This window comes from Engystomops pustulosus, chromosome 8 (assembly GCF_040894005.1).
Source record: "Engystomops pustulosus chromosome 8, aEngPut4.maternal, whole genome shotgun sequence".
Classification (NCBI taxonomy): Eukaryota; Metazoa; Chordata; class Amphibia; order Anura; family Leptodactylidae; genus Engystomops; species Engystomops pustulosus.
In genome coordinates this window covers 71587905-71605366 of record NC_092418.1, presented here as the reverse complement: position 1 = coordinate 71605366, position 17462 = coordinate 71587905, and the positions used below count along the sequence as shown (strand labels likewise).

Below are 17462 nucleotides of genomic sequence, written 5' to 3'. Positions count from 1 at the left end.
AGGGTGACACCATTACAGGTCCTTTAGCCTCTTAACATTAGCAAACTGTACCCCACGCACATGAATGCCTGCATGGACTTCTACTCTTCTCCAATGGAGGCTGCTGTGATTTCATGTGATATGATTTGCTCTGATTTCATGAGATATATGCTTGGTGTACAGTTTTCTAATGTTAGAAGGATAAAGGACCTGCGATGCCACCCTGGTCACATAACATTACTGCTGCATGCAGAGATAGACTCGCTGTAGACATGCTTGGACACCAGATAAAATTATAGAGTTTAATGTATGAAAATCTGAGGGAAACAATTTTTAGCTGAAACAAGGGTGTCAATTAGTTACTAGGGGTGTATGGGAAACGGCCACTAGCTGCATTTGTGAATAACGTGATGACAGGTTCCCTTTGTCAGATTTGGAATACTGACAAAGGCATTTTTAAAAACTGCATAGCCTGCAGTGGGCTATTGAAACCTTTAACAAGCAAAAAATGACATTCCTGGTGACAGGTTCCCTTTAAGGCCACATGGAAAATACATTTTAGGGTTCTAAAATCTGAATGCATACAGTGATGGAAAATGCAGTTAAAGTTTGTTTCAAATCTTTGCTTTTCAAGTTCAAATACCTGGGGTGCTCCTCTTCAGTCTTTTAAGCATGACACCTACTTCGTTTCCATAAACCCTACCAGTATCAACCCCATGTCCTACTGTCAGGCTCATTCTATAATGAGGACCCAGATATGTAGTGACATATGGCATCCATAGAAATATCTGAGGGCTACAAATAACAGGGGAAGTCACAGAACAGGTGCACTCCATGGCTCCATCCTTACCTTCCTGCTTATCAATAATATGTTCCAAGACGTCTTCATCTGGTACAAACTGCACCTGGAGGTTCTTGCTCCCTCTTTCACAGTCATAACTCATTTCTCCCTCTGTAACACATTTAATAAAACATAATAAATGATACAAAAGATACATAAGAAAATACTTTACAATAAGATAAGCACACGTGGCAGAATAATATTAAAGAGGATGTCCATCTCCCCTGATACTAATCTATTCTTGATACTCTAGTGATAATGTGTCCCTTTCCAGTCCAACATTGTCAGCATATTTGGTACAGACAAAACACCTCCTGGTAGCAGGTCAATGAATTTACACAAATCTAAACACTAGATCGCATCTGCATTTTGGCTGTGATAGGTGTCCCCCTGGCCAATTGTAGCCAAAGTTCACTGCTAGGGGCGTGAATTTGCAGGATAGTGAACAGCACAATATAGAGCTTGGATACAGAATCACATAACATAATTCATATAGAAAGCCCAACCAGTCCTCACAATATGAGCACAACCCCAGAGGATCCATCGCAATTCTGACCCGGCTATTATAGTAAAGGATCCTTCATTTTATTGTTCCTGTTATTCCAATTGAATGAACTCACTGACATCTGGGCGTTACTTGTAGGTGGGATATAAGCCTGTAGGGCTCCGCCCCTTTGACAAACAAGAACTGTAGAAAATGGTATTAGGAAATGCACCGAGTGGGTTTCTTTGGGGTGGTTTTTATTGAGATGTACAGCGATGGGTAATTCCCCAGTAATGATCTCCAGCATGCACCACTTCAGGAAATAGAGCAGTGACGCTCTCACTAACTACTACACGTGTAGCAGGGAAGAATGTCAACCCGAGAAGTGTTCATCACATTACAACACACGTCATCACCGCCTCCCCCCACTCGCCTTGCTGTTACCGGCAGATAGTCTTTCGTTTCGCGCCAGCCAGTCGTCACCGGGAAGCGTCCTCGGAGTCTGACCAATCAAGTAACCAACGACAACATAGCAGCCAATCCCCACACAGCTTGGAACATGTACGCCAATCAGAACGAACGCTATGTGAAACCGGAGGAAACTGCTTGATCCAATCAGATAGCACGTTGTCACCGAAGGCCGCGTGCGCACGCAAAGGAGGTGTGGCTTAGAGGCACATGTACCCTGTGGGAGGAGACATATTTGGGAAGTTTGGTAGGTGATCGCTGTGACTGTGTGGCTGTTTGCAGGGCTGCGGGTTTTGTTAGTGACCTGTCATGCCCTAGGTTTGGCTTAAATCTCGTGGCGGTTAGAAGAACGCGTCTGATGTTTTTAGATCCATATAGAGAAGGCTCCATGACTTGGGGCTTCTATAACTAGTTGGACGCTGTGTAACTGGCGCTGTTTATTGCGGGTTTCAGACCGTTTTTTGGCACTTTAACAACTTGTCTGAAAAGGGGCGTGGCTCTAGAAAATTTGGACTTAAAGGACATTCGTCTTCCAGATGGTGGACGTGTTCTACTAAGAAGTTCCTGAGGAACTTTGCTCCTCAGGACTTATTTAACTACGGTGATATAGAATGATGCTGTGGCTTCTCTTCCCCATTCTGATACAAGGCCTGCCTGTACACAGTGCATGAAGCAGGCGTCAGGTGGGACTTAAATGGGAACGGGTGGAGTAAATAAATTCTAAGACGAGGTGCGCACTAGACTAATTAGCAAAATTTTGGTTTAGTCCGTGAGCAACCCTTTTCCACTAAGGACAACTATAAAAAAATGCAAATGCTATCCTTCCCACATCTCCTAAGTGCCTCATAATGTATGCATGTCCCTACTGTCTCAATAGTCTCCTGGTCCCGTTCGCCGCAAACCGCCAGTAACGTCATCCAGCTGTCTGCAAGTCTCGCCAATGTGTGATCATACTCGAAATTGCTTCATCAGAGAAGGACTGGTATCCAGCCGGCTGCGCAAGGAAAGTATGATCACGAGTGGGTGACATGCCAGTTGTCTGTGGATCAGTGGTTGGGACGAGGAGAATATTGACAGTGGGGGCATGCATACATTATTAGACAGTGGAGCCAAGAGGTGCTCCGGTGATGTAGGTTGGAGCCTCTCCAGCTCATTTGCATATTTTAACAAAGTTGTTTTTACAAGAATCTGGCCATCCCATAGGAACCTAGATGAGGAAGCAGGTCAGGGCAGTCTACCAAGAATAAATGTGATAGTTGATGTCCTATAAATTAATTGTTCAAAAGTATCTGGAGTATTTTAGCAATGTGGAGTTGTACGTCACCCAGCATGATTTATCTGGCACACAATAAGATTGTGGAGGCTGCCTCATTCACTGACAATTGAGTTTCCCCCTGTAATAAAATCTCACCAATTACCTATAGTTGCCCCAAAATTATGTGGCAAAAGAAATAAACCCCTATAGGTCTAAATAAAATATAAGAAAAAAAATTGTACAATTTGACAATGCAAATCTGCTCTGGATAGCACGCCAATTTGTAGACTGCACCTCCATTTTGTTTTAACCCCGATAAAACACCTAAAGGGTTAAACAAACTTCTTAAAGGTGCTTTTTCATATGATGAGGGGTGTAGGTTCTATAATGGGGTAATTTATGAGTCTAGCTAGTATTTAGGCCTCTCACAGTCAATTAAAAGTTGAGCAGGTCCATCTAAATACGGGTTTTGGTGATTTTACAAAAAATGTGAAAAATGCTACCTAAATTCTGCGACTTATAACATTCTAGTAAAATACGTGGAATCTTAAAAAACCATCCAACATAAAGCAGACATTTTGGAAATGTAAGTTACAAATTTATTTGGGTGCTATGACTATCTGCATCAAAAGTAGAGAATTTGGAACTTTGAAAATAAAGAGTTTTTAAAAATTTTTGCCAAATTTATTTTTTTTTCATAACTAAACACGAAAGATATCATCCAAATTTTTAAACTAATTTGAAGTACAATGTGTCAAGAGAAAACAATCTCAAAATTACCAGGATATCTCATAGTGATCCAAAGCTATAATCACTTATAGTGACACAGGGCAGATTTGAAAAATGGGGCCGCGTCCTAAAGGCCAAAATAGGGGTTAATTGCCGTTCCGGACGATACACCTATGGCCTATGGCCTCTGCTACTTCGCGCTCTTTCGTTTTTCGTTTGCCGAGTATCATGTCGTGGACTTTTTGAATGATTTCCTCGGTAACCACGTCTGCCTGGCGTTCTGATCGCTCCTCATCAAAAACGGATGTTCGCCCAAGTTTAAATTCATTCTGCGGTAGCAGAACTACAAACAAAATAAGGTCTAGATCCTAGGGAAGGGAGTGACATAGCATTGCTGACTTGGTGAGTCCGAGTCATTTCGTCTTCTATCCGTCTCATGACTGTGGTCTGGCTCCTCTTTTTTTTCTATGTGTAGATAAAAATGTAGATAAACCTGTACCCTGATTCTCTTAGCACATTGTTGGCACACAGTATCTCACATCACATGAAGTGTCTTTTTGTCTGCTCATCTAGTGCCCACCCACACTCTGGAATCCTACATTGACCAACAAATAATTAGCAATAGAACTGACTAAAAATTATGTTTTTTGTGTAAACATCACTAGGGTATTAAAAGTCTGCCTTGTAGGCGTGTTGAGATTTATAGCCATTGACATCCCACTAGGGGATTCTGGGAAAATATGTCAGTAAGTTTTCCAGGATGGAGTAAGGAAACCACACCTCCCATGACATAAAGCATAGCTTTCAGATAGCCCTATGACATGATGTGAGATTAAAACCAAACCAAATATATTTATTACGCAAAGAACAGATTCCCAACTGTGGGAAGACAGCACTGTGTTGATGTGGTTGCATCTCTTCAGTACAGTGTACTGTAGGGAACTGGTTTGGCTGAGTGAGAGGCATTAGACTACGGCCAGGGAGTAAGAGTTCTTATGGAGACTTTGCCAATTAAGGCTGCCGTGTAGGCATGTGCAGACCTGTCCACTCAATAGTATCGGGGTGTCAGAAATTGGTGAGCACAGTGCTTGGCTGGCTACAGCACCTCGTGCCTATTTCTTTCGGCCATTAATTATTATTTAAGGGAACCTGTCATCATGAGACCTTTTTTAGGTCCCCATAGAGCAGTGGTTCTCAACCTTTGTAATGCTGTGACTCCGCAATACAGTTCCTCATGTTGCTGTGACCCCAAGCCATGTACAAGAGTATTGGATTCTCGCTAACAACGTGATAAAATCGTAGTGGCGAAGTCTTTAGGCGACCCCTATGTTTTGGTCGTTCGACCCCCGCCGGGGTCGCGACCCACAGGTTGAGAACCACTGCCATAGAGAATAATGTACACATTGCCAAAGTGTTTTTATAGTAAAACTGTCTTTTTCCAAAAAAAAGATAAGTTAGATCAAAGTTTACCTTTCTGTATGCAGTGTCCCTAGGCCCCTGGGAGTAGCTAGTGAAGAGTGCGGCAGACATGTATGGGGAAAGCAAGGGGAAACAGATATGGAGGAAATGTCTGTCTCCCTGAAGCTTCTTCTATTTGTGCTCTCAGTAGGCAGGCTGGAGGAGGCTCACTTCAAACAGCTATGTCTTTAGAACTGTGGCACTGAGAAACACACTTCAGGTGTCATATTAAAGAGGAAAATCTTAAATATTGTGCATGGATTGGGTTTCTAGGTGCCACAGAACCAAAGATATCCACTAAAGTTGCAGTCAGGAATGGGAGCTGTTTATAAAAATCACATACACGGAGTATGTGCAAGTAGGTGTATGGCGGCCTTAAAAACAGATTAAAGTGAATAATTTGTGAGTTGCACAACAGGAAGTTATCAGCACAGTGTGAATGAATTATAATGCTCCAAAAGATAACTGATGGAATGTTAATTGTCATTACTCTGGGTAGACTTAACCTTCCACACCTGACTGCCCTGTAATGTTTATTCTTTGGTAGTCTTAGCAATTTACAATCTAATATGCCGCTGATGGACTTGACAGTATGTTTATTGCAGGAGGCACTAAATATAGATTTTTTTTATTATTATTATTTTAATATTCAGTACAACTTTAGGCCAGCAGCACACGACCATTTGGTCAGTGAATCACTGATGTGCGCTGACCAGATTTTGCTAAACTAACCACAATGCAGAGGACAGGATTCATGGTGTTATATGATAAATTCCTGGCTTGCCCACAGATCACGATCATGATTACAACAGGGAAGAAAGGACTCTTTGCATCATACATTAATATAATTCACAGATTACTAAAGGGGTGTGTGTTAAAATGTAGCGTCAGTTGGTAAGTTTGCACCCCCCATTATCTAATGTTATAATGACCTTTCTCTTATTAAATAGGTGATCAGAGCACAGAATGGCAGCTCCTCTTTCACCCAGAGATGCCGGCAAGTTCATCACAGAGAACAGCAAGGATGTGTTTGTAGACCTGAATGGGGTTCGCTCCCTCGCTGAGAAACTCCTTGAGAAGATTGGACGGAAGGAGATCACTCTGAAAGGATGGAAATCTCTTCATGAGCTGAATCCACAGGACTCTGGGGAAGATGCTGTGAATTGGGTGTTTTTTGCAGACACTTTAAACTTTTCCTTCTGGTCTGAAAATGAAGAGAAAAAGTTTTTGGTGAAGTACAAAGGGAAGGAGTACAGTGGCTACTGGTCATTGTGTGCCGCTATGAACAGAGCCTTGGATGAAGGTTGGTACACAACTAATGGTGCCTTCATGAACCTGTATTTTATGTTCCTGGTGACATATTTATGGTGAATATTCCTTCAGCTTATTGGTTGCCTCTGTTGAAGCTCCTCTCTGCACTAGTAAATGGGGCTGAACTGTATGGACAGGTGTGTTGCTGTTTTGGGGGCATAGGTAAAGAAGATTCCTTCATATGTGGTTGGCTGTAAAATCACATGTGATACCACACACTTTATTATTTGATAGTGAAACCCGGTTGTTTAGTTGGCCCAATTCTCTTCTTGTGCACTCAGCCTCTGTTTATCATTTATAATGATGTTTGAGCTTGGTCTGATAAAATAGGTAATAATAGGCCATTACTGGTTGCAATAATGTGACTTGCACCTGGAGCAGATAAGTGTAGCAGCCAACAAGCCAGAAAGTCACTATGAAAGATGTTATTTTTGTTTAATTTAATGTACAAAGGGCAACATCCACGAGTCCTTTCTGTTAGATTTCCCTCATTGTAATACTGTAATCTGCAATGGAAGCATGTGTGAAGTGCTTAGTAGTCACGAAGCTGCTCAAAACTCCAAGTGCACGATCCTGTGAGAGTACTTCTCTTCTCCCAAGCAAACATAAACTTCAGAACAAATGAGGTCAAAAATCTGATGTAAATACTTTTGTGTAAAAACTACAAAAATGCTTAAAGGAGTATTCCCGTCTGGGCATTCACATCCAGATTAATTAATCTACCATATATAAACATTTCTTCAATTAGATGTTATTAAAAAAAATGTTCCTGTGTGAAGATAATTTCTCATAAGTGTAGTAATATGGTCCCTTAGAAACAAGACTGTGTCCCTAGATACGACCACTTCTGCTGGAGGGATTGAACAAATAAACAAAAAGTTTTTGTACATGAAATGTCCGGGAGTTACTGCGTGTTCCGCAGCCGTCCTGTAGTAATGATTGCTGAAGCCAGGTGGTCAGGCAGTACTGAATAGCGCATGTCTGGCCACTGCTCCTGGAGTGTGACGTGGTCGTAACCTAGGAAGCTATCTCGTTTCTAAGGGACAACATAGCTACTTTAATGAGAAATTTTCTTCACACAGGAACATTTTTTTTAATAACATCCAATTGAAGAAATGTTTATATATGGCAGATTAATGAAACTGAATGTGAATGGACAGATGAGAATACCCCTTTAAGGAATGATAACTTTATTGGCTAACCAGAAAAATTATATCATTCCTTAAGCATTTTTGTAGTTTTTACACTAAAGTAAATCACAAAAGCAAGACAGGATGTATGTAAATAATATGAAAATCTTTATTAAGTCCAAAAGTGCATAAAAACAATTAAAAAGCACTATATGTGCTAAGGTCCAGCAACCAGCCATGAGCTCAATGCAGGAAAATAGATAAGTAAAGTATACATGCCAGGATATGGAACCTGGTTTGGCTCAAGACTACCAACAGTTACCGTATATACTCGAGTATAAGCCGAGGCCCCTAATTTTACCACAAAAAAAATGGGAAAATCTATTGACTCGAGTATAAGCCGGGGGTGGGAAATGCATTGGTCACAGCCTCCCCAGTATATAGCCTGCCAGCCCCTGCCCCAGTGTATATAGCCTGCCAGCCCCTGCCCCAGTGTATATAGCCTGATAGGCTCTGCCCCAGTGTATATAACCCCCTGTTGTGCAGCACAACAATACCATTGTAGCGGATGGATCGCACAGAAGATCTAAGGGGGACGCCGGAAAGGTGAGTTTTGATTTATTTTTTTGACTCGAGTATAAGCCGAGTTTGGGTTTTTCAGCACATTTTTTTGTGCTGAAAAACTAGGCTTATACTCGAGTATATAAGGTAAATACTGACATATTCAAAGTACAAACATGTGAAAAACAATATAAATTCAAGTAGCTTGACCATGAAGGAAATAATGAAAATAGTTACCTAAAGTGCATAGTGCAATCAGGGAGGGAGCTGGAGGAAAGATTCCCCACGCGTATCGCCTGTACAAGCAGGCTTCCTCAGGGGTCACCCTTTTGTGAGTATTTTGTCAGTATTTACAAAAAATTTTTTGTTTATTTTTGCCAACTTCTGGCGCTAATAACTTTTTTATACTTTGGTGTACGGAGCTGTGGGTGGTGTCATTTTTTGCAAAATTTGATAATATCTTCAATGATATCCTTTTTAGGACTGTACGACCTTTTGATCACTTTTTATAGATTTTTTTTATATTTTTCAAAATGGCAAAAAAAGTGCCTTTGGGCGCTATTTTCCGTTACGGGGTTAAACGCATTGAAAAACCGTTATCATATTTTGATCGGGCATGTTCGGACGCGTCGATACCTAATGTGTTTATGATTTTTACTGTTTATTTATATTTATGTCAGTTCTAGGGAAAGGGGGTGATTTGAAATTTTAGGTTTTTTTATTATTATTTATTTATTTTATTTTTTTATTTATACTATTTTTCAGACTCCCTAGGGTACTTTAACCCTAGGTTGTCTGATCGATCCTATCATATACTGCCATACTATATACTGGGAGGCTGTAACATTGCATTTCCCACCCTCGGCTTATACTCGAGTCAATAGGTTTTCCCAGTTTTTTGTGTTGAAATTAGGGGTCTCGGCTTATACATGGGTCGGCTTATACTCGAGTATATACAGTACTTTCCACCATAATTTGCAAATACATTCTTTAAAAATCATACAATGTGAATTCCTGGATTTGTTTTCACATTTTGTCTCTCATAGTTGAGGCCTACCTATGGTGTTAATTATAGGCCTCTCTCATCTTTCTTAAGTGGGAGAACTTGCACAATTTGTGGCTGACTAAATACTTTTTTCCCCACTCTGAGTTTCCATGGAAATGAATGTGATCCGTTACAAGCACCCACTGTTTTTTATTGTTTAAATGCAGAACGGTGGACGCTCGCTACTGATCGCATGTGTTTCTTTGGAAAAAGATATGTGATTGGGCCAAACACCGCCCACAGGTGCATTTCTAAACGCAAGACAAACGCCACGTGTGAACGCAGCCTCAAGACTGCAACACTGCTGTATGTCGGCTTGATCCGATGGACTGCACAACTTGCAGATTTCAGTGCCAACGCTGTTTTAACTGTTTCAATACCAGCTCTGCAGTCGGACCAGCAGATATGAAGTCCTTTCATCATATTTCTGCATAATGTAAGGACTCCCAGAAATCATTTTTCTAATGTCTTTTTTTCTTTAGGCATACCCCTCACCAGTGCCTCTTATTATTCAAACATAACCATGGAGCAGCTAAAGCATGTATTTCGTAGCGACTCGGATTTTCCTATCCCAATGATTGAGGAACGTCTGGAGATCCTTCATCAGACTGGAAAGATTCTCTTGGACAAATTTGGAGGTTCTTTTGTAAACTGTGTTAAAATGAGTGAGAGAAGTGCTGTGAAGCTAATGCATCTGGTGGTGGAGAACTTCCCATCCTACAGAGATGAAGGAGTCTTCCAGGTAACAAACGCTTCTCTATGAGAAGATGTCTCATCTAGGCCAGGTTGTCTGTAACAAATTTGAATGCCTATTTCAGATGACCACCAAGAACTGCACTGAAAAGTGGTCTTATATGAAGTTGGTGTCTTTATAGAGGTTCAACTTCATATATCATATTATGTAGGCCTTGTTGCCTCTGTTGTAAGTGCCTGTTGGGAGGATTCCCCAAATATCCTTAGAATGATGGGCAGCAGACTAGCCCATGATATGGCCAAACCGTGGAATACATCCCCCAGAAAGTGGGAGGAGGATGCACATCAGCAGTAGGCAGTGATTTAATGCTGCCAATAGTCAAAGTGTCTCCTTATATGGACAGTTACATCACTTATGGAACACCCACAATGTACCTTTAGCGAAGGCTGGGGATGGCTGCCATTACCTCGAGTGGCCTCTTTGGAGCATATAATTTTTTTTCTCCAACAGGATGAAGTCTAATTTTCTATCCTGTGTTTTCTGCTGCACGGTATATATACAAAGCAGATTGGGCTTAAAGCATGTCTCCATCCTCTAATATTTAAATGTGCCTAAAAAAACTTAGCAGGAACTAGCTAGCAAGTGTGACTAGTTTGCAAGTGTGCCGAAAGGTGCACCAAAGTGTCATACTATTAAGAACTACAAAAAAATATAAAAACTTGTTTCACTGAAGCCTATGTCTGTGCACAAGCTCACTACCTCATCCTGTAGACATGCATGCTGGGCTGCACTTCATTCCTGACAGGAGAAAGCCTCTGTAAGTCATCTCTGGCAACACGAAATGTTGAATTTTAACCATCTGATACTTCTCTAACACCAACACATCTGTGTAAATTCTGAAAGTTATGATACCATAGAAATTCAAAAGTTCAGCGGACATTAATGTTTATGGCCGACTTGAAAGAAGCCTTTTCTTCTGTATTTTTTGCAGACAGACGCTCACATCACCTCAGTAGTATCTGTCCAAAAAGCAGAGCTCAGTCCCACAAGACTGTCAAGCAGTGAGGGCAGCTGTATATTCCCTGTGCGTAGATGTAACAGCACTGCACTTCAGTGCACACTGTGTCAGCTACAATCCTGGGCTATACATGCAGTTTTCATAGTCCTGCTTCTACTTAAAAAAACACAAAAATAATGGTCACTAGATGCCTTTAACACATCTAATAATCCCATGCTTCCTGTGGAATTGTCAATAGCCACCTGTTCTCTTTAACCCTCCTGTTACTTATTGATTGAAGTAAATTGTATGCTTTTATCTCATTGGTTCAGTGCCATGGTTTTACTACAGATGTTATTGGCGGTAACATTGTACATTCTGCTGATTCCTTGATTTTTGCCTTCTTTATTAAAGCACTCCACAGATTATAGCAGGGGTGTCAGGCTCATTTTCACTGGGGTGGTTTTAGGAATAAGAAGAGTGAGGCAAATAATTGAGTTTGATGAGAAGCATCAGCTCCATCTTAATTTACACGTTTCCTCCTGGGTGCACTCCATAAAATCCCTGCTAACTTGTATACAATAAATGGCTTTTTTCTAGCTGTCTCTTCACTCTAGTGCCTTCTGGTTTATGCACAGCGCCTCTGTTTGATGACATTGTGTATCAGCATCTTGGTACTCTCCACTTTTAGGGTCAGACGGTGGCCTTCTACAAGCGCGCACAGATTCTGGTAGGAGACCTCTGGGGAGTATTAGAAGGACAGAATGATGGCTGCTTCCATGATATCGAGAAAATAACCATGTTTGCCGACTACAGGATTCCCCAAGCCCTTGTCCATTTTGGTGCGATGAGATATTCTGAAGAGCTACTGAAAAAACTGAAAGAAGGTTTGTATACTGTGTGCTCTTTCAAAGGGAACCATAAGAAGGTAGGAGGAATTTATTCAGCTCGCTATGCCAGTTTTCAAAAGCCTCAAAAACGTCTGTCTTTTTACGGTTCCGTGCAGTTTGAGCGACTAAACGGGTTGTTCTTTCATTTCCTAAGGGCAACAAATGAACCCACTGACCACAAATGTTTAACTTTTATTTAGTTCTCTAAATAATTAATCTCATCAGTTATACGAAATTAAAACCACTTATCTATGGCAAAGTGCCATATTACTGCTATACAATGGTAAATGTTACTGTCATACAGTGATTAACATTGTGAAGGCAAAGGCCACCATGTAAATGACTATATCACCAATGATTCTGCTACACCAGTTTAGTGCCCCCTTTCTTTTTCCCTCTAAGGCTGCAATCACATGTTCACATTGCAAAGCAGTTTAAAATGGGAAGGGGCTTCACCTGATAGGATGCGTTTCGGGGGAAATTAATATCCGATTGGGGAAATACCCGCCCTACAGCCTCTGAATTGGATTTGCATTGCATTAAGGAACACTATTAAAATACAACAGGGAGTGGCTGGGCCTAATCACATGGGCATTTCCACTGAAGGAAGGAGAAATACCTGTTTTGCGTGTAAACAAGGCAAAAACACCTATTACCTGTTACTCTTTACCAGTCACTTGCATTTCAGTGGAATCACAGATGCAATTGGGACAAGCTGCTTCCTGTTGCGTTTGAAATGTGTATTAAAACGCAATTTGTGAACGCAGCCTCAAATCCGAAAAGAAGAGTAGCAGGAGCACTGTGGGGTTTGAAACCTTTTTTAGCAGGCGTTCTATGGGGCAAATAGTGTGTTGTAGGGTGGAGGCATTGAACAAGTATTTATTGATGTAACATTTTAGCTGCTGCCTGTGAGATTTCTACAGACCCATACAACATATTCGCTACCCGACCTCCCATCCCCTGTGCACAGGGACTGCACTTCTGCTCCACTTTCCCACCAGCTCCTGAATCCCTGTCCCCTCCGTCTTCCTGTACTACAGTCTGAATCTGTGAGACGGAGTGGAGAGAACAAAGCGGCAGGCAGTGACACATAGGAGGCAACTGTACACTTGCTCATAGGTTTGCCACCACTGTCCTATAACTTCTACTGGAGCACTGTACCGCTCCGTACCCTGTGAAAAGATATAGGACACGCTCTCTTTTCCCAGCATGCAGCATTCACCCCCTCCTCCTCTCCCTGGCGCCGCCGTGTGCCCGCCATGCTACGGTACAGCGGGCTACAGCAGTGTAAATGTAGCCTTAAACGCATTCTAGCCAGATTGAAACTCAAGCTTTTCTATGGAAGGGTTTAGGGGTATAGAGGGGCACTATTGAAGACCTTCACATGAAGAGTGTAGTGAAGACAAAGTATGTTCACTCTAAGCAGGTGACGAGGCAGCCTTATGTTTGTGAAGGTTTTGCTCAAACTTGTAACAGGAAAAGTTCAAGTCTGAATACTTCAGCATGTGCAGGATTAGTCAGAGAAGAAAAAAAGTTGGCACTCACCACTTCTTTAAAACTTCTTTCTTATTAAATCATCTAAATGGCATACACGACAGGAGAGGGTGACTGAAGGGGATGCGTTTTTTATCTAGCGCTTCATCTTGCCTTCATCAGCTTTTCTGTCTTTCTTTCATGTGTGTGAGTTACTGAAAGGTATTATTTATTTATTCTGCACCATGAACAACTTAAGGTTAAAGCACAACAAATTGAGGTTTATTAATGTTAAAATGGAGCTCTAGTAACAGGAAACTAGACCTCATATGGCTGCAGTGACATAGAGCTGAATTATTAATGACTTTTGGAAGGAGACTATAAATAAACAGGAAAAAAGTACTTGGCCATTTAGGCCTAACATATGCTGGCCCTTAAGGGGGTTGTCTAGAATGGAAAAATTAACACTGCTTTCTTCACAAAACGGCTTCACTCATTTCCACAGGTCACGGCTTATGCTGCAGACCAGCTTTAAGGGAACCACACTATTTTACACTAATAGCATGTTCCAAAAGCCCATAATATGATAAAAGCATATGTGCATTTGTCATGTTTGTGGCATGTGTACATCAGCTATTATCATCATTATACCAACGTACCTGGCTCCCTGCCAAGAACCCCCTGAAGTCTCGGGGGCTGGGATACAAATTCAAACAGTTATTCTCGTCTGGGCATTCACATTCAGTTTCATTAATCTGCCATATATAAACATTTCTTCAATTACCGTATATACTCGTGTATAAGCCGAGTTTTTCAGCACAAAAATGTGTTGAAAAACTACTTTAAAAAAAAATTATATACTCACCCTCCGGTGGCCCCGATGCGCAGCGCTGCTCCCCCGATGTCCGCGCGGCTTGTCTTCAGGCATCCGCGCCCGTCTTCTGTAGGGCGCCGCCATTGTTTTTCCCCCGGACGCCAGCAGCGGCGCGTCATACTAGACGCCGGCCCGGGAGAGATCAATGGCGACGCCCCGCAGAAGAAGGAAGACGGACGCAGAAGCCTGAAGACAAGCGGCGCGGACATCGGGGGAGCAGCGCTGCACATCGGGGCCACCTGAGGGTGAGTATATAAGTTTTTTTGTTTTTTATGCTGGGGTGGCCGTATACTACACGGGGCGGGCTGGGCTGGGCTGGGCTGTATACTGCACGGGGCGGGCTGGGCTGTATACTGCACGGGGCGGGCTGGGCTGTATACTACACGGGGCAGGCTGGGCTGGGCTGGGCTGGGCTGTATACTACACGGGACAGGCTGGGGTGCTGTGTACTACTGGGGGCAGGCTGAGGTGGCTGTATACTACTGGGGGCAGTGCTGTAAACTACTAGGGGCAGTGCTGTATACTTCTGGGGGATGCTGTATACTACTGGGGGCAGGCTGAGGTGGCTGTATACTACTGGGGGCAGGCTGAGGTGGCTGTATACTACTGGGGGCAGGCTGAGGTGGCTGTATACTACTGGGGGCAGGCTGAGGTGGCTGTATACTACTGGGGGCAAGCTGTATACTACATGGGGCTAGCTGTATACTACTGGGGGCAAGCTGTATACTATAGGGGGCTGGTTGGCTGTATACTCGGCTTATACTCGAGTCAATAGGTTTTTCCAGTTTTTGGTGGTAAAATTATGGGCCTCGGCTTATACTCGAGTATATACGGTAGATGTTATTACAAAAAAAATGATAAAAGATCATTTTACATAAATGTAGTCATATGGTCCCTTAGAAACACAACTGTGTCCCTGGATACGGCCACCTCTGTTGGAGTTATTGCACAAAGACACAAAAGATTTTTATATATGAAATGTCCGGGAGATACTGCATGTCCCACAGCCGTCCTGTAGTAATGATCCCTGGATCCAGGCGGTCAGGCAGAGCTCAATAGGGCAAGTCTGGCCACTGCCACCAAAATGTGAGGTGGTCGTATCCGAGGAAGCTATCTCGTTTCTAGGAGACAACATGGTTATGTTTATAAGAAATTATTTTCACACAGGAACATTTTTTTTTATTAACATCCAATTGAAGAAATGTTTACATGTGGCAAATGAATTTAATAAATGTGAATGCCCAGATGGGAATACCCTTTAAGCTTATCCAGAGATATAGTCATTTAATTAAGGTGCGAGGCATAATCTGTGGCACTGTTTCTATAAAACAGAAGCTATTTTCTTGGAATTTTGGCCTGTCTCACTTTTTTCCAGGTTATCTTTAGGGGGTATTGGTAGACAAATATTAGATGATCCACATTTCTGGTAGACATGGAACATGTTTGGTTTTGAAGTATCAGATTATATGCAATGTCATTTAGGTGACAGATTACATAGAAGTTTATGTAGAGGGAGGAGTGAGTGACAGCAGCTACTGATGTAGATGTAGTACTAGTACTGAATGCAGGGCACATAATGAGAAGAAACAGTTACTCCACATTAAACTACACATTACAGAGTTTGTCTATATAGTGCCATCAAATTCCGTAGCATTCAACAAAGATTATTATTACTAATGATGAATACACTTCACATCACTTACCATTGAATAGTGTTCCCCCATTTGTTAGTGGGTGACCAGGATCTTTACAAATAGTCATACTTGCATATGTTTGACTTGTAGGTTGGCTTTTCAAAAATAGAGATCGTGAAGAGATGGAGATCCGGGGTTGCTCCATTTGGGCGGTTGAACTGGTCTGTGACCACCTGCGCCAATTATTTGAGAAGAAAGGAGAGAAAATGAGCAACGAAATCAATCCTGTCTTGATTGATCATTTCCTTTGGGATTATGCCCGGGATTATCGGGAGGCAATCAAGGAAGTTCCTTTCCACAGAGTTAGGTGTATCTACTATTAACCTGACTATGCTTGGCACTTAATCTGCCTGAAGTAATGCAGTTGTTAATTGATTTGACGCTTAATTGCATCTTGTAGCAGAGGAGTACGTGTAACTTGAGATCTATTAGTCTCCATCCACAGATTTCATTTTGTGGACCTGGCCATATTGATGGTCTGTGTAGCGTGAAGAAGGAAAAAAGGATGTTCTGTTGATCTTTTTTTATTGCATTTCGGGAAATGCTGTTATTTCATCTTTTATTCTACATGTAAAATTCTGGGCCATTTTAGAATCTACAAGATTGTCTTGTGAAGTTTAATCTGCTTGTGATGCTGGTCAGTAGATTTGGACCAATTACAATGGATAACGGTGCTTATAGAAAGGCATCTATGAAGATTATAACATATATTAGTGGGCGTATTCTCTCTTGAATATCTAATTTCACCCTCCGGGTTGGCACAGGGCTAAGGCAGCCATCTGGTGCTGGGGAAAACACGGTACAGCCTTTCCACTTGGTTTAGGGCCAAGTGAATGATTAGCAGAGCAAGCTTTAGGTGTCTAGGCCATAAAGGCAAGTGCCTTCTTGAGTGGTGACCGTATCAATAACACAGGGCGTACACTGCATAAAGAGAACCTGTCGAGGGGATTTGGGACACTAAACCCTGTTTATATATATATATATATTTTTTGTTTGGTAGCGGCAGCAGAGGGACTATTTGGCACACTAAACCACTGATCCATAAACACTTGTGGGTGGTTTAGTTTCTCAAATCCTCTTGATAGGGCCTCTTTAAGGCTAGCCCTCGTCTGTTTCACCCATTGTATTGTGGAAAACTTAAAAAAAAAATCCTGGTTTAAAAAAAAAAAAAAAAGTTTAGCCCTCTTGAATGCATTGAGTATGCTTGTGCAACCCGTGCAGCTTCCAGCAGTGTATTGCTCTCCGATCCCAACTTATTAGACTACCCTCACAACCACCAAAGTGAAGGGATCTGGATGCCCTGTGTTTGGACCATGTACAGTGGCACAGTTAGTGCATGTGATAGCTTCTCCATAATTGAGAAGACTTTGTCACCTTTTCCTTTGTTGCCTAACCTTCATAGATTTTGGGCTCCATAGCAGATTATGGACATTATATTATGTCTACGTACTACCAGTGTGCATGAGATTTTCTGACTTTGTCATGTTGTCCACTTGTAAAACACCTTCTCTGCATATTCTCTGTTTCTTTCTGAAATTTGTACTGAATTTTGATGGTTGAATAAAATAATAAAATAGTA

At 41.9% G+C, this 17462-nt stretch overlaps 2 protein-coding genes across 9 annotated transcripts in view; one reads left to right on the top strand and one right to left on the bottom strand.

Annotated features, from left to right (window-relative positions):
• ORC2 (origin recognition complex subunit 2) overlaps nucleotides 1–1902 on the bottom strand; it is a 14151-nt gene extending 12249 nt beyond the window's left edge. Inside the window, exons 1-2 of one of the 5 annotated variants that reach the window (XM_072121157.1) lie at nucleotides 1749–1902; nucleotides 830–931 (exon numbers count right to left, since the gene is read on the bottom strand). In XM_072121157.1, coding sequence (XP_071977258.1) covers nucleotides 830–923 — 94 coding nt within the window. In that variant the 5' untranslated portion in view covers nucleotides 924–931; nucleotides 1749–1902. The other 4 variants (XM_072121158.1, XM_072121160.1, XM_072121161.1 and 1 more) reach the window with 4 other exon arrangements.
• On the top strand, nucleotides 1737–17462 carry LOC140075369 (queuosine 5'-phosphate N-glycosylase/hydrolase-like). Of its 4 annotated transcripts, none has more exons than XM_072121163.1 (5): nucleotides 1737–2019; nucleotides 6165–6517; nucleotides 9744–10003; nucleotides 11644–11839; nucleotides 15974–17462. In XM_072121163.1, exons 2-5 carry the CDS (start codon nucleotides 6181–6183, stop codon nucleotides 16204–16206), a joined length of 1026 nt encoding a protein of 341 aa, XP_071977264.1. In that variant the 5' UTR covers nucleotides 1737–2019; nucleotides 6165–6180; the 3' UTR covers nucleotides 16207–17462. The 4 variants fall into 4 exon arrangements, with proteins under 4 accessions (XP_071977264.1, XP_071977266.1, XP_071977267.1 ...); XM_072121165.1 differs by lacking the exon at nucleotides 1737–2019 and adding an exon at nucleotides 2060–2455; XM_072121166.1 differs by lacking the exon at nucleotides 1737–2019 and adding an exon at nucleotides 2577–2779.

Excerpts from the sequence above, each read along its gene's own strand:
- LOC140075369 (XM_072121163.1), top strand. The coding sequence starts at position 6,181 with ATGGCAGCTCCTCTTTCACCCAGAGATGCCGGCAAGTTCATCACAGAG. Across the intron at positions 6,518-9,743 it reads GAACAGAGCCTTGGATGAAG|GCATACCCCTCACCAGTGCC; the intron begins GTTGGTACACAA and ends TTTTTTCTTTAG. Across the intron at positions 11,840-15,973 it reads ACTGAAAAAACTGAAAGAAG|GTTGGCTTTTCAAAAATAGA; the intron begins GTTTGTATACTG and ends TTTGACTTGTAG.